The 26583-nt window shown below is 25.7% G+C and overlaps 4 protein-coding genes across 5 annotated transcripts; 2 read left to right on the forward strand and 2 right to left on the reverse strand.

The window, feature by feature from the left end:
* Nucleotides 1–1843: 1843 nt before the first annotated feature.
* On the reverse strand, nucleotides 1844–5997 carry LOC113547938 (ras suppressor protein 1). Its single transcript, XM_026948537.1, has 7 exons — nucleotides 5823–5997; nucleotides 4104–4154; nucleotides 3723–3843; nucleotides 3523–3641; nucleotides 3362–3444; nucleotides 2933–3180; nucleotides 1844–2550 (listed from the first exon to the last, which is right to left on the reverse strand). Exons 1-7 carry the CDS (start codon nucleotides 5968–5970, stop codon nucleotides 2457–2459), a joined length of 864 nt encoding a protein of 287 aa, XP_026804338.1. The 5' UTR covers nucleotides 5971–5997; the 3' UTR covers nucleotides 1844–2456.
* Nucleotides 5998–9654: 3657 nt separating this feature from the next.
* Nucleotides 9655–12716, forward strand: LOC113548188 (cytoplasmic polyadenylation element-binding protein 1). 2 transcript variants are annotated; one of them, XM_026948927.1, is made up of 9 exons: nucleotides 9655–9809; nucleotides 9950–10079; nucleotides 10154–10260; nucleotides 10475–10798; nucleotides 10872–11175; nucleotides 11356–11847; nucleotides 11909–12036; nucleotides 12092–12345; nucleotides 12413–12716. In XM_026948927.1, exons 1-9 carry the CDS (start codon nucleotides 9792–9794, stop codon nucleotides 12429–12431), a joined length of 1776 nt encoding a protein of 591 aa, XP_026804728.1. In that variant the 5' UTR covers nucleotides 9655–9791; the 3' UTR covers nucleotides 12432–12716. The 2 variants fall into 2 exon arrangements, with proteins under 2 accessions (XP_026804728.1, XP_026804729.1); XM_026948928.1 differs by having other exon boundaries at nucleotides 10481–10798.
* Nucleotides 12717–13275: 559 nt separating this feature from the next.
* LOC113561040 (cell division cycle protein 16 homolog) lies at nucleotides 13276–18333 on the reverse strand. Its single transcript, XM_026967223.1, has 10 exons — nucleotides 18168–18333; nucleotides 17945–18097; nucleotides 17692–17853; nucleotides 17469–17628; nucleotides 15343–15654; nucleotides 15185–15274; nucleotides 14963–15119; nucleotides 14727–14879; nucleotides 13966–14125; nucleotides 13276–13896 (listed from the first exon to the last, which is right to left on the reverse strand). Exons 1-10 carry the CDS (start codon nucleotides 18231–18233, stop codon nucleotides 13333–13335), a joined length of 1977 nt encoding a protein of 658 aa, XP_026823024.1. The 5' UTR covers nucleotides 18234–18333; the 3' UTR covers nucleotides 13276–13332.
* A 2498-nt stretch (nucleotides 18334–20831) lies between these two features.
* Nucleotides 20832–24928, forward strand: LOC113560300 (DCN1-like protein 1). Its single transcript, XM_026966082.1, has 5 exons — nucleotides 20832–21060; nucleotides 21252–21480; nucleotides 21694–21862; nucleotides 23002–23215; nucleotides 23330–24928. The coding sequence occupies exons 1-5, from the start codon at nucleotides 21058–21060 to the stop codon at nucleotides 23525–23527; spliced, it is 813 nt and encodes a 270-aa protein (XP_026821883.1). The 5' UTR covers nucleotides 20832–21057; the 3' UTR covers nucleotides 23528–24928.
* The last annotated feature ends 1655 nt before the right edge of the window (nucleotides 24929–26583 follow it).

The following is a 26583-nucleotide window of genomic DNA, read 5'->3' on the forward strand; positions in this document are numbered from 1 at the left end:
GTAAGGTATTTACTTATTCACTTTTTTGCTTTTATTGATATTAAAGGAACTTATATTTATATTTTATAATGGTAAATCAATATAATTATTATTTATTAGATGGCTAATAGCCATATTATGATTTTATAGGTATGGATGATGAATAAATATTGTGAACAAATAATATTTAAAAATTATGTATAAATATGAAAAAACCGAAATAATTGAATTCTTTAATTAAATCTAAAAGGTATTGCAGGTATACTTTGTAGTTTATATATACCTATATATAAGATTATTGCCATATATTTTGCACAATAACATGTCTAATAGTTAAATTATGTCAATTTAAAATAATTATTCTTATTCTTAATTCTTATCAACATCGATTGGGTTTCCATTATAATTATATAACATTATTGTTTTAATTAATATATAGTCCGATGTAAGAACTGATTTGTTTTCTCATTTGTGCTAAGTATTTTGTTTATTTTACTAAACAGCCCATTGCTCATACGTAATTTAACATTAATATTGATTATTAATTAACAATCACTATTATATAGAAATGACAAAACTATTATATAATGAAATACTGTACATAAACAAGTTGTGTATTATTACATGTTTATAATCAATAAAAAAAAAATCTACTTATTTTCACTCATCATAAAATAATATTATACCACAAAATAAACGAAATTCATTTCATATCGTTTCATTATTCTGTGATTATACAATTTAAAATTTCCTCTTAGATAAACAAAAAAAAAAAAACCCTAAGAAAACTGAAATTGGGAGAATAAAAATACGCCAATAATAATAAAATATTTTTTCCTGTTCGTATCATAATATGTAAGTATAATAAATAATAATTAATTAAATGCTTTGCTCAATATGCATTTTCGCTAGTTTTTTTCGCACAGATAGACTAATAATAAACATGGATAATGATTAGTACGATGCTATAACATAATATTTCACCACGGCACGTATAAGCGTTTTCGCGTTTATCGGAATTCAGTAAAATCAATCATTTATAATTTCGTTATTGTCCAGCGGTATGCTTTGACAGTACTCATAATATAATGCAGTTACCATTGCGAATTCAGACCCGCCCGCATGCCCATACATCGAGACATAACTATAAATGTATTACAGCCTACAGGGTGGTATTGTGATTGCGTAAAGAGACACTGCGGCCCTCCACTGCTCACGCCGCAAAGCACAACTAACCCTTCGCAGAAACCACGAGCTCGTGTCAAACGCGATTTTGTAGGTATACACGGAATATCGGAATATCATAATAAATATTATCATTTGATCGCCGACAACAATTATCGCGACTGGGACCGGTTCGTGAAAATCCATCAGGCCAGACGAACACGTGTCGACAACAAAAGGGCCGCCGGCACGTGTGCCATCCGCGAGGCCGTCGAATGCGGCGGGAAATTCGCAGATATTGTACCGGAGTTTTCCAGAAGTGCTCTATTTGTGTTCGCGTTTTCGGGCACGTGCCGGAAGGAATACGTAGCTGCTGCCTCGGCCGGGCCAGACAGCGTTTCGTGGAATTTCCACGACACACGGCTTTCCGGGCACTGTGGTCTATGCGATAATGACGATTACACGAACTACAGGAAAATAATTATCACGTTATGACGTTTGATCGACGAACTGTTTCTATTTCCCGAAAACGTGTAACTGTGGTTTTCTATTAGTGTCTCTTCATTTTTTTTTTTATTAAATCAATAAATTATAATCGCGACAAAAAAAGAAAAAATACCTCCTAATCATCATTACAATATTTATAGTACCCACCGCATGATGTGAACAATGCACATATTAATATATTATACAAATTTGTAGCTCATAAACGTGTACTATTTTATTTCAAAATAATAATGATAACACGAATTTTATAACGTTAAACATTAACAGTTAAATTCTAAAAATAAATTATATAAAAGAGTGTAATAACAATATAAAACTTTTTCAAAAATATATTATATAAGAATAAACATTTAAATGGATGACTTTTTGTTAAAATAATTAATACTGGTCTTCCTAAAATATTACATTGAGATTAAAAAAAATAAAATATGTATTTAGATAATATATATTGTTAATCAAAAACTTAAAAAAAACATCGATCAATGATTAGATATGTTAAAAACAAGCTCCGAAATGTTTAACTCCAGTCCCTTATATAGACAGTGTATTCATAATAATCAATTCCGCAATGACCGAAAAAATTGACATTTCAAAATTGGATGACATAATTTAAAAAAATGAATTGTGCGAGAATTATATTTTAGTATTTAGTGTATTACGACAATTTACTAAAATTGCACGATGTATAGTTTTCATAATCCTAAAGGCTATAATTATTTTAGGAAGGGCGATTGTTTTGTCATTTCGGATATTACATGCCAGTTAAGACTTAAGTTAATTTTGATCATTTCAATTTACAAAACAAGTTAACTATATTGACGGTTCCTTGAAATCTTACGTGTTTTATCATTAAGTTTTGGCGGAGGTGGTCCCCTAGCAGCAATATGGCGATTGTAAAGACTAAAAAAAATAAAATATTATTACTATACTTTATATGGTGTAAATAATGTTATTTATTCCATTTTAGAACTAAACATTATGTAATGAATAAACTTTTAATTAATTCCTGGAAAACCTAAAAAGAAATAACCAAGACTACCCCGATTAGAATAAAATAATTAATTATATGATAATAATTACACATAGAATGGTGTTATGGCCAACCTTCATATTATATTTTAATAGTCTTAAGCACTATAATTTTATATGCATACCCACAATATTATCAATTCACTTTATTATTAATTTTATATTTTAATGTCTTTAATGTAATTTTGGTTTTTTAAGTCTTGGTTGTTTTTTCATTGGTTTATTCCCATAGATGTATTTTTGAAATACTTACTATCTGTATGTTTCAGATCTAATATAATCAATTACATGCGATACTCCAACTTGAAGTTGGTCAGCAATTGGAGCAACCCAAGGATTAAATTCCATTCTTAATACCGATTTATTTCCAAATAGATCTAAATTTCCCAATTCTGGTGGCAAAACTGTAAGTCGATTAGCTTGAATATGTAACTCCCGTAATCTGGGTAAATAGCCAATTTCTTTTGGTATATCAATTAAATCATTTTCTCGTAAAACTAGCTATTAAAAAAAAAATATTAAATTATTGAAATATTTTAAAAATATATAAATATATTTTTGTAATTACAAACATTTATATTGAAAATTAATTCTTAAAGAATTTTAAGAATGGTTATAACAATGAAAATATATTAAAAACATGTTAAATTAAATGTAATACTTAATAGAGTATTAAACTTACAATCTGAAGATTTTTTAACTGTCCAATTTCAGGTGGTATAGTCTCAAAATCATTATCACCCAAGTATAATGCACGTAAAGTTTCTAAAATTGTTAAGAAATTTATTAAAAAAAATAATTTCTAATTTAAGAATTGGTATAACTTTATTAACATATAATTACCCAACATAAAGAAATTTCCTGGCAAACTGGATTCATTTAAATTATTATATGTTAAATCCAATACTTCAAGAACTGCAAATGCTCCAAAACCTCGTGGTAACGAATCCAAACGATTCATTCTAAAAAAACAGTAGTTAATAGATCTATTACATTATACTTTAATTTTAAGTTTTATTTGTTAACAAATTAATCAAACTTACCCAACATTTAAAATACGCAATTTTGGCATTGATGAAAGAGAAACTGGCAATTCTTCAATATGATTGTTAAATAAATTTAACATTTCTAATTGGGTTAAATTTGCAATTCCAGGAGGTACTTCTACAAATTAATACACAAGAATTTAAAATTATATTTTATATTGACATTTTAAAACAATAATTTTCAGTGTATTGAATGCAAACAGCCAATGCTAATATTTTACTAATTTGACTAATATCATTTTATAAAATAAAATGTGTTTAGTTATAGTGATATAAATTTAACAGACTTTAAAGGCTGTAAAATGACTCAAATGTAAATGCAGTAGTTTTAGTCAGCAGTTTCAATTATGTAAATTAAATTAAGCAATTAATACGTACTTTGTATTTTATTGTGACTCAATGTGATACGAGTAATATTATGCATATCAACTGAAATCAAAAAATAATAATGTAACAAATATATAAAAAAACAAAAATAATTTATTTTTAAACTATTTTAATATGAATTCCAAATTATTTATATGAGCAGCAGATTTCCTTTTATAAATAATACATATTCTTAATACAGCATTTTTGTCCCCATAGCTACTTGAAAAGTTTTTTTTAATATTTTAATATTACTGTTTATTATTATAGTTTATCATAATACTTGCACTGAGCAATAACAACTCTTTAGATGGAAGAGGGGTTAAACAGTATATCTTCAGTGACATTTTTTCAATATTTATAATTACAGTGGATCGTTGATTATCTGCACTAATTGGGATTGAAGAGGGTATGAATAATCGATTTGTGCGGATAATCAAACAACCATTGAGAATTTTAACATAAAGTTAAAAACTAATTTACTAGATATAATACTAAATATATTATTCATACATAATATAAAAAATATAATATAAATATAATGTATTTATTTGAAATAATAATGAATTTTTTGCCGCCATGCCATTTTTTATATATATATTTATATATAATATAACATTATAGTACACGATACAACATAACGAATGATAAAATTAAATTAAAATAAAATAAAATAAATTTGTACTCAAAAATTTTATAGTGCAGATAATCAATGCTCCACTGTATAATATTAAGGGTTGTTATTACAATGCTTGGTTAAGTGTTAACGGACACTTAACCAGGGGAATTCTGCCGATAATAAAATCTGTTATCAGCCAGTTAGCATTAACTGACATTTAAACAGACATTATAAGAATGGCCCTTGATATTATTGATATTTCTATAAAGAAAATAATCTGAGTAATATTTTTATTTTATTTTTTATAATCTGATAAAATATGAATACATACTCATAATTCATAATTTGCATGATAAAATGTTCTTATTTTATTATTATACTAACAATAACTCTTGTAGAGCTATAGAGGTAGATAAATATTGTACATTTGTACTTATTAAAATATGCTGTACAAGAAAATATTTGTAACAGTTTAAAGTGTTTAAATATAAAAACATTAAAGAATAATCATTTATTTTTTAGGTTTTTTCTTATTTATTATAATATAATTAAATTAAAAATATGTTTAAATGTTAATTTAAAACTTTACTATTAATCAATTCTATAGTTATGATGTACTAGTCATCTCAATAGCTTGGCTAAATAGGCATGTATTATTTAACATTTAACAATTCAACAATTTGAAATTTATAAGCAATATAAATAAATAATAAAAATAAAATCTTTATGGTTAAAATTATAGTTTATTTTTTAATGCAACAAATTATCAAACAATAATAAAGACAATAAATTTTTTTTCAAAAATTTAATAATCTAGGTTTTGAGGTTGAACTAGTCCCCCTTATCAATGAATTCTATAGAGTATGGAAAATAATTGTGAAAAACAATATTTTATCCATCTAACATATAAATATATAGGTAATATATTATTTTTGATACATCAAATTTATTATAAATGAGAATAAAAACCTAGTAGTACACTTATAAGTTAAATAAAATGCATTATAATAAATACGGCACTTTGTAATGAATGATAGAGATGTCCTTATAAGGTGCTTGTAAATAAGAAACAAGTTTCCATAAAAGGAAATGTTTAAATTTAGTACACTTACTGAGTCCTGGCATCTCCTCGAAGGAGACTACCCCTTTATCCGCTAAATCCAGCTCTGGATTTTGATTTTCCAGTGCTTCTTCGATGACTTTCTTCGCTTTCGACATTTTTGGGGTTGTTGGTAAACAAGAAACTGGTCCATTTTCCATGATTGGCGGGGAGTGGTACTTACATAAAAATGAAATAATAATACTGATAATATTATCAAAATATATTGTCAGTGTGACCATTTCACATATTTGGTTTAAATAATAAAAATATTATAGCACTTATTATAGAACTTCAACATAAATTTATTACTTTCATGTATTTGAGTGAATTAAAATTGCATACTTAAAGTGCCGTAAATCATAACATTATAATGACATAATATATTAAATTTATGTATTGTTGGTTACTAGATACTACTCTTAGATGAGTAAACGAGTAAAGTACTTATTAAAGTTTCCAATCGTTATTATTTTTTTTTCCAAAACAAATTGACAGGAAAATTATAATAATAATTGCATTTTATTTTTTAAAAATCATTTATAAGTCAGTATTCTGATAATGAAATTGTTTTAATGATTATTTATAATTTACAGTAAGTAGGTATTATATAATAGTTATATATGTTAACTAACATAAAAACTAATTCAAGTAAGTATAAACAAAGAGTTTTATAATTAATTATTAAATGTATTCATAAAAAAACATAAAGGTCTGCATTTTACTCTACATATCTATATATATATATATAATATTACCTATGTACTTATTTATGAAATATAAAGGTTAACAAATATATGTATCCCTGTTAAGTTTAGTTAGATGTATATATCTAAATATTATAATTACTTTTTATAATTTATAGTCTTTAAGTACCAATAACGCTATAATTGTATATTAATATATAAATTATTAATTAATATAATATGCTATAAAAATTATGCATTAATTATACATAATAGTTTGTAGCCAATACTCCAAATATTTCCATAAACTCCATATATATAGGTACCACTATTGCAATGGTAGTGTACCTGCAGTACCAGTAGTTCGTTTACATAGTAGTTCTCCAAAAATACATTTCCAAATTTGTTAGTACACTATAGACAAAAATACGGTTCAAGGAGGGGTGTACAGACACTCAAAACACCCCTCTTGGTTGTGTCACTAGCACCTATTTATCTATATAATATTATATATATAGTATATGTGCTATAACTATTATTATATAAGTATTATTTCTTATGAATATTTAAATATATACTGTATTGTATATATACATATATTTATTTAATAATAAAAAAAAGTTTATATAAAAGAATAGATGTGGCGGAGCTATTATCGAGAGTCAAGACTATCGGAGACTATAAGCTCATCTGCTAAATATAACATTGGCCTCCGCCTTTATACATAATATAGGTACCAATATATTTATTATGAATTAATTCATTAATAATCAAATCTAACATATCCAAGAGGACACAATATAACCTGCAGTAATTCGAAAATGTTGTCTCCGTCTTATTACAAACAAAAATACAACAAAGAAAATTTACGTTTCGTATTAGAACCGATTTTTTGCAGTTATTATAGTTTAGTTACAACATATATATATATAAGAATAAATTGTCTTTTTATCAAAACTAAAGGTAAGAACATTATTAGTTGAGCTTAAGCATTAAATTTTTTTGAAATATTAGTTGTTAAGCAATAGATATATAAGTATTGTAAATACTTATATCTATATCTATCGCTATAGCCTTAAAAACTAAAATATCAAATAAGACCTGTTAAACACAGATAATGTTTTTACCTTTAAATTTGATAATAAATAATAGTTCAACTATTCTATATTAAATGGCTAACAAATAACAATAGTAGTAACTAGTAGTAATAACAACACAGAGTTTAGTTCTATAGTGGTTCTACTAAAAGCAAATGTGCCATATTATGTTCCATGATGTTTGTAAAACGAAAACTATTTAGTTGTGCGTGTATACACATGCGGGTTAAGTGTTTTCTATTAATTCTATTTTTTTTTTTTAATATTATATTTATTCATGCAGTTATCTAATATCAAAGATTATACCTAATATAAAGAAACAGAACCTACAGAGCTTTGGATCCTCCAAATAAGTTAACCAAGTTTCGCTTATATATTAATTATTATTATACTTATACCTATATATATATATATATGATTTGAATATTATATATATATTAAAAATTATGATAAATATAGCTGATAAATAATAAGTATATTAATTAGTAATTATTGTAACAGCCAATGTATATATATATATATAGGGTTCTTAGAAATGTATAGGTATATGATTGCGACATTTCGTATGTCAAATAAAAATATTATACAATTATTTTCGTTTAATATATTAGAAGAAGATGGTATAAAATATATTACTCACCGGGACTTATTGGAAGTGCCTTACCTTATAATTAATCTTATACTTTTATTATAAATTACAAATAGGTACGTATAATTTGTATGTGTATAACAGGGGTGGCGATCCTATGGCACGCTGACCAAATTTCAATGGCACGTGAAACAATTTAAACTATTAAAAATTATGCTATTTATTATAACTGTTATAAGAAATTCAAAGAAACAAATTATATACATTTTCAAAATTATAATAACAAAAAAAAGGTGTGCTTACTTAATAAAATAATATATAATACATCAATATAACTTTATTTTTAAACTTAAAATTTGGGCACGTGAAAAATTTTCAAAACTTTGATTGGGAAAATTTGGCATTTGACCCCAAAAAGGTTCGCCACCCCCGGTAAATAATATACAAATTATCGAATTTAATAAGGCCGTTAATTTGTTTTCAGACAAATTTCAGAGATCAACATTTTTTTAATATACATATACCTAATGGACAGTGAACACTCGTCATTTTTGCGTATAAAATTATATAAGACTTGTAAAATAAATGTATTTAGGACATCTTTTGGATCCACTTTAATACTTCTATGAACACTTATATAAATTTAATAATATATTAAAATGATAAATTTTATCTTAATTTAATTACTGCTTTAAAGAAAATACAAAATTATTCTTATTTGAAAACAGTTATATAGCCAATATAAACTATATATTCACCACTAAAATGTTTCTACTTTTAAAAATTTCACTGAAGAGGGGTTCTGGTCTTCTGGACCCCCCTGTTACGGGCTTATGACAATGTAATATAATATCTTTATGAATTCCAGCATAGTTACACTTAGCTTCCGTTTTTTAAATAAATTATTAAAAATGTAAAAGTTTATTATTTGCAGTTTTATGAAGACCATCACCGCAATATATATCGATGTTTGCAGTTATTGTTATAATTACAATTTTTACTCAAATATATACGTGATGAGCAAATGTAAATATATATATATATATACCACCATAATTTGCTAAATCTATTATATAGGTAAATACCTAGTACGTAGTAGGTATACCTATACCTATAGTATCTTTGTCTTTCGTTTTAAAATATATAGAAGGTAAAGTTGTGAACGGCGATGTTTTGTATTTATTAATTTTTATTATTGTGTACTTACCACATGAAAAAATTAAATATTTCTATAAATAAAATATATATAGAAAATTAAATAGGTACGTGGAATTTCAAAGAGGTGTAACATAATCCGAGAAAAACATTAAAGAGGTGTATTGTATTCTGTAATACCTTCTGATTGGCCGACACGAAATGTTGTCAACCAATCAGAGACCGCCGCCCAAAGCGCTGCGCACAAACATTGCGCAGTAATTTACAGTTCGAATAGACCGAGTCCGCGAGGAACTCAAGTTAGTTCGTCGCCGAGTGTCGAGTCGGTCTTACCAATTTTAAGACCCGCGGTTTTTAATTATTCGTAATTAGGTTTTATTTTCATCTCCTTTATTCCATATAAATTCTTAATTCTCTAAATTCTAATTTATTATTCAAATTTTCAAATTACAAACATGTCTACATTTAGAAGAGTAAGTTATTCATTTTATTTTATTATTTATCATTTTTTTTCCGTTAATTAAAAAAAAAAAAAAAAATCAAATTAATTTTACTTATTACGAATTTTTTTTATTTTTTTTTTGAAAGCTAAAAATAACTTAATTAATTTTAGGTATCAATTTTTCAAAACCAAGACGTGCCGGAAATTACTTCTCCTTCCGTAGGTCAAGATAGAAGCAGTAGAGACTACAATAGTTTCTTTTCTTCACCTGAACAAAGCCTAAGTCCAACAAGGAATTCTGGTAAGTACATACCTACTTCATTATTTTTAATTTTCAATTTTTTTTTTTTTTAATTTACATTTTTTTTTTTTTAGTCGATTCATTAAACTCTTCAGAATATTTTTCTATAAATAAACTTCGTAGTTCAATGATTGGTCGGCAATCTGTTCCTAATTATTCAACACGACAATATACAGCACAGGTGAGTTGATTACTTTTATGATATATTATTTAACATACAATAATATCACATCTATGGCTAACGTAATTTCATTAAACTCTCTGACATTGATTTTAACAATAATCGTTGCCATGTATATTTCTTTTTACGTACATTTATGATTGTTTTTTTTTTTTATGTGATTTAATTATTGAATTTTAAATAAACCTAATTACGTACTGGTCATTTTTATTAGGAGCAGTTGGCAAATTTAAGACGTAACTCTCTCCATTTGCCATATCTTCCAGATCGAAGTGTGACAAATATGACAGACTTTGGAAGTGTTAGTCCATCTGAAGATGTCGGGGACATCGGGCGTAAAAATTTGCGGCGACCTAAATTGGATTTATCATTTGCATCCTACGGTGGTTATCAGATTCCGCAACAACAATATCGTGTTTCACCTACATTTAGTGATGGTAGCGATCCACTTATTTCGCATCTCATGCTTGGGTCTAGATCTAATACTCCAGATGATTCAGACATATCAAACAGCCCGGAAGCTGTAGCTGATTTAATAGTATGTTTATACATATTTTTTATTATTTTTTAATATTTTAATTTATAACTTAAACTTATTATTATTTTTTTAGAATCAAGTTAATATTAATCCTTATGGTTCGTCTCCATTGACCGAACAAGACTTAGCTAATATGCAGCGCATATCGAGTGGGAGATTGTCTGCTGGTGAGAATATACATCATCAAACTCAGAATTTACTAAGTACGTTATTGGCTAACCAAAGTCAATATCCCACCCGATATGGATCACCGGCTGCTGGTCAGTCTCCGGTCTTTGAGAAGAGATCTCCTCCTCCATTTTGGTCACCTACTAGGCCAAAGAATGATAGCAATAATAACCAAGTTGAAAATCGGACTTTTAATCGTAATGTGTACAGTAAGTATTAATTCATATTTACATTAAGACCGTATTTAAATAAATACCTATATTTTATTTATTTAATGTAATTATGTATATTATGAGAAATTGTATACTACATTTATGTATAATTGAAAGTTCTGTATTAATATGTTGATGTACCTATAAATACATATTTAATATTTTTTTTTATTCTAGGTGGTTTACATAAAGATCCAGTATTTACTTGGAGTGGTCAACTTCCTAAAATTGTGCATAGTTCTCCAAATTATTCATGCAAAGTATTTTTGGGAGGTGTACCATGGGATATAACTGAAGATGGGTTAACTATAGCTTTTAGTCAATTTGGATCTATTAAAATTGAATGGCCTGGCACTTCAACTAACATAAATCAGCCGAAAGGTTATGTTTATGTAATAATGCAATCTGATCAAATGGTAAAACAATTGTTAGAATCTTGTACCAAAGGGTCAAATGGAAACTATTATTTCAAAATATCGTCTCGAAAAATGAAAGGCAAAGAAGTGCAAGTAATTCCATGGCTAATAAATGACAGTAATTGTGTTAAACATCCTTCTCAAAAGTTGGACCCCACCAGGACAGTATTTGTAGGTGCCTTGCATGGTATGATGAATGCTCAAGGATTATTTAGAATTATGGATGATTTATTTGGCAACGTTTCATATGCAGGTACTATTTGAACTAAAAAATCAATTTTCATTAGTTTTTAATAATTTTTTTTACTTCATAGGAATTGATACTGACAAGTATAAATATCCAATTGGTTCAGGCAGAGTAACTTTCAGTACTTACCAATCTTACACTAAAGCTGTGGCTGCATCATTTGTGGAAGTTAAGACTCCTAAGTTTTGTAAAATAGTAAGTTAATTACAATTTTACTTATGTTAAATTTTATTAATTTAAATCTTTTTAGATTCAGGTTGATCCATACTTGGAAGACAGTGCCTGTAGTGTTTGTAATATTCAACTAGGACCGTATTTCTGTAGAGATCAATTGTGCTATCGTTACTATTGCCGTGGATGTTGGAATTGGAAACATACAAGTACTACATTAAGTACACATCGTCCATTGATGCGCAATTCTAAGCACACTCCAACTAGCATAAGTTCACCACCAAGATTTACATCTCCCAACAACAACAGTTTTTCTTCACCCACACATAATCAGTAAGTTTGGAAATTGCATGAATTTAATATTTAATTTGTTTACTTACTATATGTTTATTTGTTAAAGGTTTGAAGTGGAACAGTGAACATGAAAAATTAACTTCTTATTTTTATTGTTATGTTTTTGAGAAATTTATTATGTATTAAGAGTACAATTTTGTTAAAATATTTGTTATATTAGTGTTTTTTTTTTTTTTTATGATGGGCAATCAAAAAGATTATTATATTACTGAGGTTTTTACAAACAGCAGTATCTTTTTATTTGTCACATTGATATTACTATTCTTGAATTTTGTATTTAATTACAAAAATTATATGCATGATATCCTTATTTAATTTTGTGAAATATAGTTTATTTATTTTTACTATAATTGATTCGAGTTGTTTTCTCTTTACCTTTAACTTTCATGTAGTTTATAATTGAATGAAAATTTCGGAAGAAATGAGTAATATACTGCATAATTAGCATTAAAAGTATTATAAAGGTATTTCATAGATGTGCCAATATTGTCTCTTTAGATTATTTTACATTTAACTATTTAACTTTGATAGCCAAAGGTATAAAATAATTTGACTTCAAGAATAACATATGTTAAATAAAGTTTGAAAACTAAATTACTGTATGCATAATTTAATAATTCATTGAGTATTAAAAAGATACTACCTACTAAACATTTATGATATAAAGAATTTAAAAACTAGTTTTATTATATTGTTTATTAGTCCCAACTAATGCAATTACTGTTTCCAAAACTTATTGCATATTCTTCATTAAGAAAAAGTACTTCACTTTCATTATTTGGTCTATACTTATATTTAGCAAAAACAAAACAAATCAAACAGTAATCAAAATTATATCTATATTTATTTTGTAATATAAAATATTTAGTAAATTATATATACTTTAAAATTCAATATTTTTCAAGGTAAGAATAGATATAAAAATGTATCCATTTAATTTTTTAAATAATATATTACTTAAAACTATCAGAATTTCCAGGACATATTTGTTGACAAGTCCATATTAACACTAGAATTATCTGCGGCAGAACTTGAATCTATAACCATTGCACTACTAGTATCACCTACATGAGTACTACTGGTATCTTCTATATTAATATTACTACTGGTATCTTCTATAGGACTGTCAGGAGAGGGGGGGATATCTTCTATAAGATCAAGGAAATTGGTTGTTTCTTCAGTTTTCTTTTTTAACCTTCTGTTCCAGAGTCTTAAATTAGGGTTTCTGAATGGTAGTACAACATCATTATCGTCATTCATTTTTAACAATCTGTTGGTTTTTGGAAGTTTTTTGCTTAGTTCAAGTTTCAATGATTCAGTTGCCTCATCTGAATAATCGTTAAATAAAGGGGGATCTTCAATGCAAATATCCAAAACACACGTTAACATAGTACTACTAAATGTATCTTCTCGTTTTTGCCCTAAAGCTTTATGAAACGTATCTACAGCATCTCTAAAATTGGTATTGAGTGATTGAACAAATCCAATACACGTTAATGTAGATGTGTTCATAGGAGATATAACTAATGCCTAAAAACAATGAAAGTTTAAATTAAAATATGAAAAATTAGCAACTTATTTTTGTGTGATGTGTCTTACTTGTTTATGATACTCAAGAGCTTTGTCATAATTTTTCATTTTTCGATAAACATGACCCAAATTATTAAATAGTGATTCCCATTTATTAGCTATTATAGGTTGTTTTATCTGTTTAATTCTTTCAAGTGCTTCAAGAAATTTTGATTCAGCTTCTTTATACCTTAAAATACGATTCATTTATTACTTAAATAATGTAATTTATAATACTAATTTTACTATTACTTAGTAGTATGGTGTAAAAAAAAATATAAATTAATGTAAATTTAATAATTAATACAATTTGGTTTAATTAAATGTTACGATTCTACACCCTATAATATAATCATCTTTCAAATTATATTTAAAATGTACCTTATAATTTATACAGAAACCTACCCTTGGCCAGTTATCTATGGCAATTAAATTTTATTTGTTTAAACATTGAAAAAAAATAAGAGATTAAGGAGTTTTAATAGAAACCCAATATAACATATGAAAAATAAGTAAGAGGTCAAATTATAAATATTAATTTGTTCGGCTCTTATAAATAGCTATAGCAGAGTGGTGTACTAAGGACAAACAAACACTAATAACTATTATTAATAATTATTATGGTTTACTATTGATAAATATTATAAAGCTCTGTGGTAAGGTGTTACTAAACAACCATTACCTTAACTTAAAAAGTTATAAACAATGTAAATTTAAAAATAATTTATAATTCATTAAACTTGCAACATCTTTAAATACACATTAATACAAATATAAACATTTTAACATACCTATGACTTTGAAAAGCAATAACTCCCAATTCATGTAACACAAATGGATCATTTGGAGCAATTTCCAAAGCTTCTTTTAAATACTTTTGAGCCATAATAATGTTATTTGTCAATGAGCACTCTAAACCAATATATAGAAGAGGCAAATGACATCTATAAACATATAAAAAAAATTAATATGTATAATATTGTGTTAAAAAAATATTATTTATGATCAAAATTTAAAAAATATTAACCCTTTCAAAAGTTGTGATGCTTTAAAATAAGCTGCCATTGCCTGATCATGTTCATTTTCAACGGCAAATGAATGACCATAAGCTAACCAAGCTGGTCCAAAAGTGTTATCAAGATTAGTAGCTTTTCCTAAATATCTTCTACTCTGATCACGTTTTCCTATAATTAAATACAATATAAAACCAATTGTTTCATAAATTAATAAACTAATAACTATTAAATACCTATAAGATAATAATAACATCCAACAGCAAACCATGCAATTGCTTGATCAGGTTGAAGATCCACTAATTTATGTGCTAAATAAAATAACTCTAAAAAAAAAAACCAAAATTTAGGATAAATTAATTAAATTTTCAACATTTGTATCTAATATCCATACCATTTGATTTTTCCAATTCTACTAAACAAGCAATGTGTATAGGTAAACAGTCAGGATGATATGGGTCTTGTTTCAAAATACTTTCTGTAATTTGAAAACAATCCTTGTATGCACAAGCATAGTAATGTCGTTCAGCTTCAGCCTCTTGAATATCCAGATTATCCATTATTAATTCAACAGGTATATCAAACTGTGAAAACGGACCAGTTAATTTTGGTTCTTGGTATTTTTTTAACAGTACTTCATACAAAGGTTTTGTAATGCAATCATTTGGATGATTGCTCCATGGTAATGACTGAATTAACATTTGTTCTGAAAGTAATATTGAATAACACGAATATTAGAAATTAATGATATTGTATACATTTATATTAGAGAGTTTCAGTAGTTTAAAATTAAATAAATTGAATTCAGCTTTAAATTATTGTATTTATTCAAAAGTTAAACTTAAATGGTAAATTAACTAAATCAAACTAAAATAAAGAGTTCATCATTTAGATGATTCTATGTAAGAAATTTTTAATTTTAAAAATTAAAAAAACTATATTTTAGGCACAGAAATATAGTATTGGATCTATTCTTTGTCGCTCTCTTCCATTTCTTGTTTTTCTGTGTGTTTTGATCTATTCAATATGATTTCTTATAATATTAATCAATAATAATTTGTAGTAATTTAATTTGAATTTAATAATATAATAATTACGCTGAAAGCTGGTTAAACATTTACTTCTTATCCAGCTCATCCGTCTACAAGCATACCTATGCTTATTGGATACGCTTGCAAACCTGCAGCTATAATGTATTGTTTTAATTATTATTTTGTTTGTTTGTTTGAAAAATAAATATTAAAATATATTATTATTATTTTAATTTTCAAAATAATTTTTAGTTTAAAACAAATTTTATTTTTATTGTTTGATATTATAGAATTGACGGTCTTTAAATGTACATAAATGATCAAAATATCAAATTATAAAATTAAAATGAATTCATAGTGGAATTTTTAAGAAGAGAACTAACAATATTATATTTGTACATGACATATTTGACGTATTTTTAGATAGAAATTTATAAATAAAATTAGTAAAATTAAACAAATAAATGGATATGATAATTAAGATAAATAGTCAACTAATTAAACAAGTAATAAGATATATAAGATATAGGTAAAAAGGTTATGTAGATATAATAAATTATAATAACATCAACACTAATAACAAAAGAGAAAACACAAATGTATAATAAGTTCTTCAGTCTATTTTATAGCTGTTGGTCTGCTCTCATGTAGTTTTGTTAATCCTTCTTCAGAACTAACAATTAAGTAATAATAATAGTATTAATAGTATAAAATATAAATAGTATTAAAAGTATTTATGGTATTAATTATTATGTAAGTAACTAGTGATGATTCTAAATTTGAAATGTCATGTATGGCTAAAACCCAGAATCATGCCATATCTGGAGTGTTATTTTTAAATCTACAAAATCAGCATTGATTAACTACATAGACCAAGAAAAAAGTGATTGAGAAGCTAGTTCGAAAACAACTATATAATTATAAAATTCTAGACCATAGATAAAAAACTAAATTAAACTGTATGCTTCAAGTTATTTAAAAAAAAAAAACTTATTAAATTAGTTCCATGTTGTTGACACTAGACAGCCCTATTCGTTATTTTAACAACCATGTTTAGGTATCAAGACATTATTAAAACATTAACTATTTTATTATTAGATATTATACAGTACAATTATAAACAATATAATACTTTCATAAAGTTCTAATATTTATAGAATCTATAACATCATCTAACAGACATTAACTTATTTTTATTTGAAGTAAATTCATAATTACTTATAATTATAAATATTAAAATTAAACCATATTATTTTTATAAAAATTAGATCATATGATAATAATAGATAATAGTTTCAATAGCATTAATTAAAATAAAAAAGTCAAAGTAATAGTAGCTAGCTTTGGTTTTACTCAAATGTATATAAATTATAATTTTTATAATTATACATAATTAGTATCATGGTATTATATTATGGTATAATCTGCCTAGTATCACAGTTTATAGTATGTAAAAATGAATAACTATTATTTATAAATCTCAACTAACCTTCAAATGAAGTCAACATTTGATGTTGTATAAGAGCTTGAAATGCATCGTAACAATGTACATCATTTCTCAAAGCTTCTCTATAACAATCTGTAGCAAAATTTCTGTTATCCAGTGCTTCATAGATTTTTCCTTTAATACAAAATAATGCACTTTGAACCTAAAAAATTACTTTTGTTTGAATTTTCATTCTTAGTTATTAAGATTAAAATTGTATACTGACATTAAAATGAGTCAATCCATCATGAGACTTCATATCTTGTTGTTGAAGTGATACATTACATGATGTTGGATTTATTTCTGAATTAATAATATTAGCTGCTTCTGTATAGTCTTTGGCTTCTACCAAACATCTTAAGACCATGTAGTAACATAACATATCAGTCTTAAAAATAAAAATAATTGTAATTAAAAGTTCTAAAAATAAATTAGTTACAAATGTTTATTTATTTAATTGTTAATTTGATTGTTCTTACTTTATCCAACCCTTTATTTTTTATCAGTACAACTGCTCTCTGGTATTGTTTTAACAAGAACATGCAACTAGCTAGTTGATACACATCTCTTGGATCAAAATGACTTAATGTAGCTGCTTTATCAGCCCAAAATAATGCAGATGGAAATAATTGCTAAAAAATATATGAGTTAATATTAACTATTTAAAATATAACTGTACGAGAAATCAGTAAACAATAATACCAAATCAAGATGTGTGCGAACTAGTTTTCTGCATTTTTCCAGATGAGGATTATTACTCTGCTTCATATTTAAATTTTTGAAGTGGTTATTAACACATCCGACGTGAATCCATAAACTTCAAACTAAACAGTAAATACTAAATAGTTACAAAACCGCATCTATACTATATGAGTTTAATATCAACGATATCAATAAACAATGATATTTTGAGTTTTCAAATTTTTCATTGATAATAAGAAACGGTATACCAGTGTTACCAGAAAAGAAGTTTTGATTTTATTATTAAAAAAATTTAATTTAATTTGTTTGTCATTCGTTGGTTTGATTTTTGTCATCGATCAATCCGTCGGATAATTATTATAATATTATCCATAAATGGCATAAACATATATGATAAACATTTATAAATAATGTTTTCTCTCTAATAATGTTAATATTGTTCATAATCTCAATTCTTTATACTCCTTTGGCGCCGCACATAAAAAAATTGTACGAGCGATCGTGATGCTGTGATGTGTGATAGTTTGCCTGATTTTGCTCAAACTTCCATAAGTTTTTTTAAAAAAAAAAGTAACTTAATACCATTGATTTTATAATATCAATTTTAATACATGCAAAATACTAAACCCACAGGCCAGTAACGCAACAATCTAGGTGGATGGCCCCATATGCTTAACGTCGAGGTCCCAATGCGGCAATGCCCCATCAATATAGGCACAGGCTATGTAGCATAATATAGTCTATGTCCTGTGATGAAGTACCTTGATATTTCGTGAGTAGTTTAATATAAATGGCCAGAAGTACTCAACAAGAGCTGCTTCATAATAAAATATTAAATGCAGGATCATAAATTCCTAATGATCTCTGTGCCTTTAGCCAGTAGCCGGTCGATCCCAAGTAGATTTGAAACATATAGTTTTGGAAATAGCACCAAAATATATTCACAAAGTAATCATGAGGAACTGATGAAGACGGAAAAGCGTGGAACTGCTGGAACGTATAGTTAATCTTGAAACTAGGTTGCATTCAGTCATGAAATTGGAAAAATACACTAGATTTGACTGTTTAAGTTTTATTTTTAACTTACTTTTTTTTTTGTGCTTACACATTTATCCACATGCGTAAGATCAGTGGCGTATCTAAAATTTCTTTTAAGTGGGGTCACACACTATATGCATTCATGTATACAAATAAAGAATATAAATCTTTATAAAAAACAACAATTACGGCCAATGAGGAGGATGATGGCTCATGTGCCCCCTTGGCCCTTTAGGATACGCCACTGCATAAAATAGAAAAAATGCTTTGATTTTGAACTTTGAGAGTGGTTTCTCGGTTTCTGTTAGAAATTGTTGGATCTATTTGTATACTTTAGAAAGATCAAAATAGAAAATTCCATGTGTTTTTTAAAATAATTAGGAAATATAAAAATAAAATTAAAGAATAACAAGAGTACGCACAACCTGTTTTTCTGACAAAATCAAATAATCTATTTTAATAAGTATCTAATTTAATTTCTCACCTAATAGTTATGTCATTTATGATATTACTTTCCTATTCTCTATGCATGATACAATTTTTTAAAGATTTTGAATTTTTGATGCTTTTTAAGCTATATTTTTAAACATTTCGTATTGTATTTAGTTTCTTTTTATAAATATCCATAAACATTTTCGAATTTGAAATAATTAGGACTAATAGGTCTGAAGTTGGATAAACGCCTCACTTGGAATATTCATAATGTCTATATCTAGAGACTTGTCAAACGCTCGTCTCTGCATGTTACGAACATTACTTATAAAGTTATAAACAATAAACACTCCAGTTTAAAAATGAATTTTCGTAGTAATGTAGTATGTATAAAACATTACTTAAACCACTATGGACCTGTTAAAAAACCTTTGATCTGCAGTTATATACGATAATACTGCAAAAGTTTCCATTGGTTCCAGTTCTAATAAAATCCAACAATTCCAGAATATACCCCCTAAGAAAGATACGAATACTCTATCCTTCGTATTTAATTAAACATTACATAGAGATATTTTAATGAAAACTCAGAGCCCGCCATTTAGAAAATTTTGGCCCGGGACAATATAATTTTTGAGGCCTTTAATATTTGTTAAATGTCATTTAAAAAAGACAGTGAATATTAGAATAACATGATTGCATTAGTGAACAAAATTTTTACTTACTGTACACAAATTAGTTTTTAATACTTGCAAAAAATGTATAAACCTATCATTTTTAATTAATCTTATATTCTATAAATCTTCTATAGATCGTTTTGATGAATGCCGAATGGTAAAGGTAAATATTACATTAGTTACATAGAGTAATTACTCTATAATCAGATATTATAATAAACTGAATATAGTGATATTTCTATATATTCTATTTCTAATAAGTCATTACTCATTAGATGATCTAATTTAGATCATAAATCGTAATATAAAAATTATATAGATAGGTACAATTAGAGAACCTTGTACAATCTTATGATCTAATATAGAAAGTCTTACACAACTTCACAGGTTAACAATATTTCCAACGTAAATATCATAGAAAATTATGTGGTACATTTGCCAACACTGTTATGAACGATTATAATTACAGATTATCACTCGAACTGTTAAAATTTGTTCGTAAAAAATAATTTTTGTTTTCTTTTGTTACTATTTAGTATTTTGTCATAAATTTGCAAATATTCGTAAGACACAATAATTTAAAATACTTATCAATGTATCGTTTAATATCATTATAAATTCCGATGGTAACTAATAACAAAAATATGTCTCAACGCAAGTTAAAAATATCGGATACTTACATTTTTTCGTCAATTTTTCGTTGCAAAATATAACTTTAATTTATAGTCTAAAATTATTTCGAAATGGTAAGCGACCTTTGTAACTAATAATAGATTATGTTGTTCATATGAGACCATTTAAACTCATTTATTATTTTTATTTTCATTTATAATCCTATTTACAATAGTATTTGTTAAAGCTGATGTTTATTTATTTGTATCCATATTTAAGTAATATAACCTATTCATTATCTTGTTGTAACTTGTTTAATTTTCAGAACAAATTAAAATCATCTCAAAAGGATAAAGTGAAAAAATTTATGACATTCACACAAGCATCTGAAAGTGTTGCAATTTTCTGTTTAGCCAAAAATGACTGGAAATTAGAGCAAGCGTCTGATAACTTTTTTCAAAATCCACAAGAATATGAAACTGTAAAAATCAACACCCAATTAGGTTTTATAGTTGATAAAAGAAAGCTAGAGGCTATGTATGCTAAATATCGTGGTAAAATTGTTTTTTATTAAAATGTATTATGTTTAGGATTTTAAGCATTAGTTTTCTAAAATTGTATAAAATTTATTTCAGTATATAATTTTATTCAACATCACATATTAATGGTTTTTATTTATAAATATCTATTTTAGTATTTTACAGTAAAATTTATTACATAAGACTATTTTGTTTATTTATCTAAGCATCATTTTTGTATTGTTTTAGATCCAGCTGAACCAAACAAAATTAATGTTGAAGGTGTTATGCGTTTGCTAGATGAACTCAAATTACCTCCAGACTCAATATTAGTGCTCATAATTGCTTGGAAATGTCAAGCAGCAGCTCAATGTGAATTCACTAAACAAGAATTTTTAAGTGGAATGAGTAAAATGGGGTAAATAAATATTTGTTTATTAATAATTAATGTGCATATTTTAATATAAATATAACTAACTATATTAAAACTGGATAGTTAATTAAACTATTTTTATTAATTAAATCTCGAATACCATTTTTTAAATCCAAAACAATATCTTTCAGTAACTACTTATCACTTATGAAGTAAGACATTTTGCACACAAAGACACACCTACTTTTTCTTACTCTAAGTGGTTAGAAATTAATTTTTGTACAAAACATGAGTAATTAGTGGCATTAATATCACCATTACTTCTAGTAAATATAATTATATTCTCTTGAGTTTAAATTAACTTAAGTGTAGGTAAATAAATTAATAAATTCATTATTATTGTTATTAAAACATTTATTCGGCTAGTATATTATGTTTTATGACAAATAAAAATTCAAATTGAAAAATAATAATGTATTATAATCCTGCATTTTATTCTTTTATCAAAGATTCTTTAGTATAATATTTATTAAGAAGTGTATAAATGTAATTTATTATGAATTTTATATGATAATTTAATTTTTTCTTACAACAACTTTAGATTAGGAAAGTTACACATATTTTTCAGTTGCAATGTTTCTATAAACACATTTAAAACAAGTGTTATTCCTTTTATTGTTTAGAATACTTCATAATAACATTAATAAATCATAATTTATAACTTTCATGTCAGTATATGATATGCAGAGTTGTGATTCAATGGGATTTGAAATATAAGAAAGCAGTATGACTATAGCTAACTTGATATTGATGCCACTACACAATGTTAGCATTTGATTTTAGGTATTCTTATGTATGGATGACACCTATTTAAAAATATGAAATTTTTAATTTTTGTTCCTGTATGGTTTATAATTTATATTTTGTTTTCAATAATAAAAGTTTAAAATACGTTTTTTTATTAAAATTGTTAAATTTATTTCAAATTTTCTTCTATCCCTGAAAAGACTGGGTTTATCTGTCTCATGTAAATGTATTAAAAATAAATTAGATGTGAATGAGTAATTATTTTTTTAGTAATAAATACAATAATGGTATTGAAATTGATTTATTAATAGAATAAGTCTAACATATTACTTTTTAACAAAATAAAACTACATGATTTGTTTTATAATTTTTATTAGGTCTGATTCAATAGATAAATTAAAAATTAGATTACCAATTTTAGAAAGAGAACTTTCAGATCCATCAAAATTCAAAGATTTTTACTATTTTACATTCAATTATGCTAAGAATATAGGTCAAAAAGGTCTAGACCTTGATATGGCTATTACTTACTGGAACATTATTTTTGTGGGCCGATTCAGGTTCCTTGATCTATGGTGCCAGTTTCTTAGAGTAAGTATTTTAAATTAAAATTAAAACTGAATAATTTAAACTTTTAATAATAATGAATAATGATTGATTCCTGTTTCATTATTTTTTAAATCTATGAATTACTTTTTCTTATAGGAACACCACAATAAATCAATACCTAGAGATACGTGGAATCTTTTATTAGAATTTGCTTGTGTCATTGATGAAGAAATGACAGATTATGACCAAGAAGGAGCATGGCCAGTTCTAATAGATGAATTTGTAGAATGGGCTAGACCTATAGTCTGCCGTAATAAATCAACCCATATTATAAGTGAGACCAGGTTATTGTAAAAATTAATGAACACCATCATATACATATGTTTATAAATTATAATATTGAAAATGTTGATTCTCTGTTTTAAATTTGTTTGAGGGAGAATAATGTATGACTGCTCTGCTAAAATATATACCATGGGAATATTTTTAAAACATGTTATTTAATTTTTATAGCCTAAATTATATTAACATTGTATTCTTTATCTCTTACAAAATTTGGAATTTAATAATTAATTATGTTATTAAAGCTTTAATGAACGAAGTATTTAGGTCTCATTGTTTTTTAATATAGATTTTAACTTTATAGATTGTTTGTATAAGTTTAAATAATGTACATTTTTTGGTTCTGGCTTTCAACAATTATAACTTACTTGTAAATTATAATATAATATAGTTTGAATAAATAGAATATCTACCTCTTTGAACACATTTATTTGAAATGAATTAAATTAATATTATCAATAAAAAATATTAAACATTTTTAATGAATATCAATTAAAAAACATATTGTTAAAAGCCATATATTTTTACTAATGTCATTATTTCAATGAACATTAATTAAATATGTAGTGTATAACCTGTCTCAAAAGAGAATAATCAGTCGGTCGACCGATTGTTGTTCATTTCTGCGCATTTCCTATCAATGACCTGTACTATTGGGCAGTCCCCAAATGAAATATAATAATATGTATTGCTGATTAGAAATATTAGTCATAAATGTCTGTACATTGTCTTAAAAAAATATCGGTTACTAAGAGGTAAGGGGGGAATTTGAGCTTACTACTGCCAGAGCAGTCAGTTGGTATGCACAAAAAATAATTATTTTCTTTTGAGATTGGATATACGTACAAAGAATTAATAAAATGCAATATATATAATTGATATAAAATAATTTTTATTATGTTCAAAATTGTCATAACTTACTAAGATTACTATTGCTATTATTGTACATTTTATTATTTTATATAGTATATAAATTCCATTGCAGAATATACTCATGAAATCGACATAATACTATAGGATGAATTAATATATTCAATTATCAAAAAAAGTTTTATTAAAATACTATTACTTAATTAAATTAAAATCTAAGTATGATTGACCGCCCCAGTCATTATCATATTAAAATTTATCTCATTCTTAGAGAAAATGTAACGAAAAAATAAAACTTATCATTTTAGGTAACTTCCTTAGTCCTTATTGAATATACTATTAAATTATCATATACTCATGTAGTATTATCAACTCAAACATAATTTTTTTTTAATTTACATAATTAAACTTAAAGTATACTTTACATATGATTTAATTGAGATCATGACTCATTGTCTGTTCTTATCCATTCACTATATTTTTCTTTTAGAAATGAGATTTTGTAACTTAAATTTTCTTTATTTTAAACCTTAATTTTCCTTCTACTATTACCGTCCAATTTCATAATATTTTTCTGAATGATAAAATTATCATTTGGCCACTCCTTAATTTCTAGTTTATATTTTTGATAAAGCTATATATTTCTTATATGACTATTATGACATCTTGACACTACTGTAATCGTCAAGTTCAATATAATTGTATTTTTATTAAAATATGAAAAAATGACACGACATTCAAAATTATTTAATTATTAATTTTCGTTACAGATGTTGATATGAATAATTATGTAAAATATAATAATGTACATATTATTATACATTTATAATTTATTATTTTTGTTATTCTTATACCTTATAGATTCATTTATTTGCTGATTTTCTATTATTTAGACAATTGAAATTTAACTATTTTTGCTATTGTAACTTGTAAGGTAATAATATATAAACACTTATATTGATTGTTAAAAATTATCAGGTATTTATGATATCCCTATACCTCTCAACACATTTGATTTTTATATTGAGGAATTCACGGAACATTTAACTACAAATATTTGCAGTCTTCAAAAAAGTAAAAACTTAAAAATGTTCATAAACATTAATAATTTTTAATATAATCATAAATGTGTTACACACTACTCTTATAATATCTTCAAATAATTACCCAGTATCTGGTGCTGGTATACTACACTATAACGACAACAATAGTTGGCTAATTACTAGTAATGTACTTGACTTTATAGAGTAAATTTAGGTGCAACTAAAATGTACTACAGTCTATATTAATGTATTTATGGTTCATGTGTGCAATGGACAAAAATGCACAACCAAAGTGGTTGAAATAGAACGCAATATAGATAAGTCCCCCTATCTCTAACTGAGGGTGTTATTCGAAATACTTTTTATTCCTATTAAAATAGGTAATAATTGGTTATTTTCGACATTTTATAGTTTTAGATTTAGATAATATATCTGTTTTACCAACTACCAAGTACATTTTTTTAACTTGCAAAAATTTATTGGCTGGTTGCCTCGTAATCCACGCATAATACTCCGTAGTATAATATTTTGTGTTTAGGTTATTACATATATTATAAACTGTTATTGTATACAATGAAATCCTAACGGAAATGTAATTAATGTTTCTATGACATTGATGTTGCTGACATTAAAGAAGGCAATATAATTTTCGAGGAAGCGAAGATTTCTTGTAATATACTAATATCAGTGGCGGATTAAGCAATTTGCCGCCTACAAGCAGGACATTTGCCGCCGTCTTAAATTATATAATATATAATAATATTATAAATACATTCTATTTTTTCAAGTGCAGCAAATTTGCTGCTCCAATCACCTGATTATTTTGCCTGTTTTGCGTGTAACTCGACGCTGATTAATATCCTATATATCTGTTTAATAATTTATTACTAAAAGGAAAATAAAAACTATGGAAAAGATTCATGATTTGTTTAATAGTAATTTTCTAACCAGTAACCACAGATTTAGATCAATAATTCAACTGATCGGGTGGTAGTACTTATTTTGGTTTTTTAATTATTTAAATGCCACTTTAGATACATTAAATACGTAATATATTTTTACAAATAAGTTTAACTCATTGTTAATATAAATATTTAAAAAAACTCGTTTTTCCGGAAGTCTGTATAATATGGTCAATCTAAGTAGGTAATCCGG

This window comes from Rhopalosiphum maidis, chromosome 4 (assembly GCF_003676215.2).
Source record: "Rhopalosiphum maidis isolate BTI-1 chromosome 4, ASM367621v3, whole genome shotgun sequence".
In the NCBI taxonomy this organism is placed as follows: Eukaryota; Metazoa; Arthropoda; class Insecta; order Hemiptera; family Aphididae; genus Rhopalosiphum; species Rhopalosiphum maidis.

Excerpts from the sequence above, each read along its gene's own strand:
- LOC113547938 (XM_026948537.1), bottom strand. The coding sequence starts at position 5,970 with ATGGAAAATGGACCAGTTTCTTGTTTACCAACAACCCCAAAAATGTCG. Across the intron at positions 4,155-5,822 it reads CGAGGAGATGCCAGGACTCA|TTGATATGCATAATATTACT; the intron begins GTAAGTGTACTA and ends TTTTGATTTCAG. Across the intron at positions 3,181-3,361 it reads AGTTAAAAAATCTTCAGATT|CTAGTTTTACGAGAAAATGA; the intron begins GTAAGTTTAATA and ends TTTTTTTAATAG.
- LOC113548188 (XM_026948927.1), top strand. Across the intron at positions 10,080-10,153 it reads AAGTCCAACAAGGAATTCTG|TCGATTCATTAAACTCTTCA; the intron begins GTAAGTACATAC and ends TTTTTTTTTTAG. Across the intron at positions 11,848-11,908 it reads TGGCAACGTTTCATATGCAG|GAATTGATACTGACAAGTAT; the intron begins GTACTATTTGAA and ends TTTACTTCATAG.
- LOC113561040 (XM_026967223.1), bottom strand. The coding sequence starts at position 18,233 with ATGAAGCAGAGTAATAATCCTCATCTGGAAAAATGCAGAAAACTAGTT. Across the intron at positions 17,854-17,944 it reads AAAATAAAGGGTTGGATAAA|ACTGATATGTTATGTTACTA; the intron begins GTAAGAACAATC and ends TTTATTTTTAAG. Across the intron at positions 17,629-17,691 it reads ATGGATTGACTCATTTTAAT|GTTCAAAGTGCATTATTTTG; the intron begins GTCAGTATACAA and ends GTAATTTTTTAG.
- LOC113560300 (XM_026966082.1), top strand. Across the intron at positions 21,863-23,001 it reads AGTGGAATGAGTAAAATGGG|GTCTGATTCAATAGATAAAT; the intron begins GTAAATAAATAT and ends AATTTTTATTAG. Across the intron at positions 23,216-23,329 it reads TATGGTGCCAGTTTCTTAGA|GAACACCACAATAAATCAAT; the intron begins GTAAGTATTTTA and ends TTTTTCTTATAG.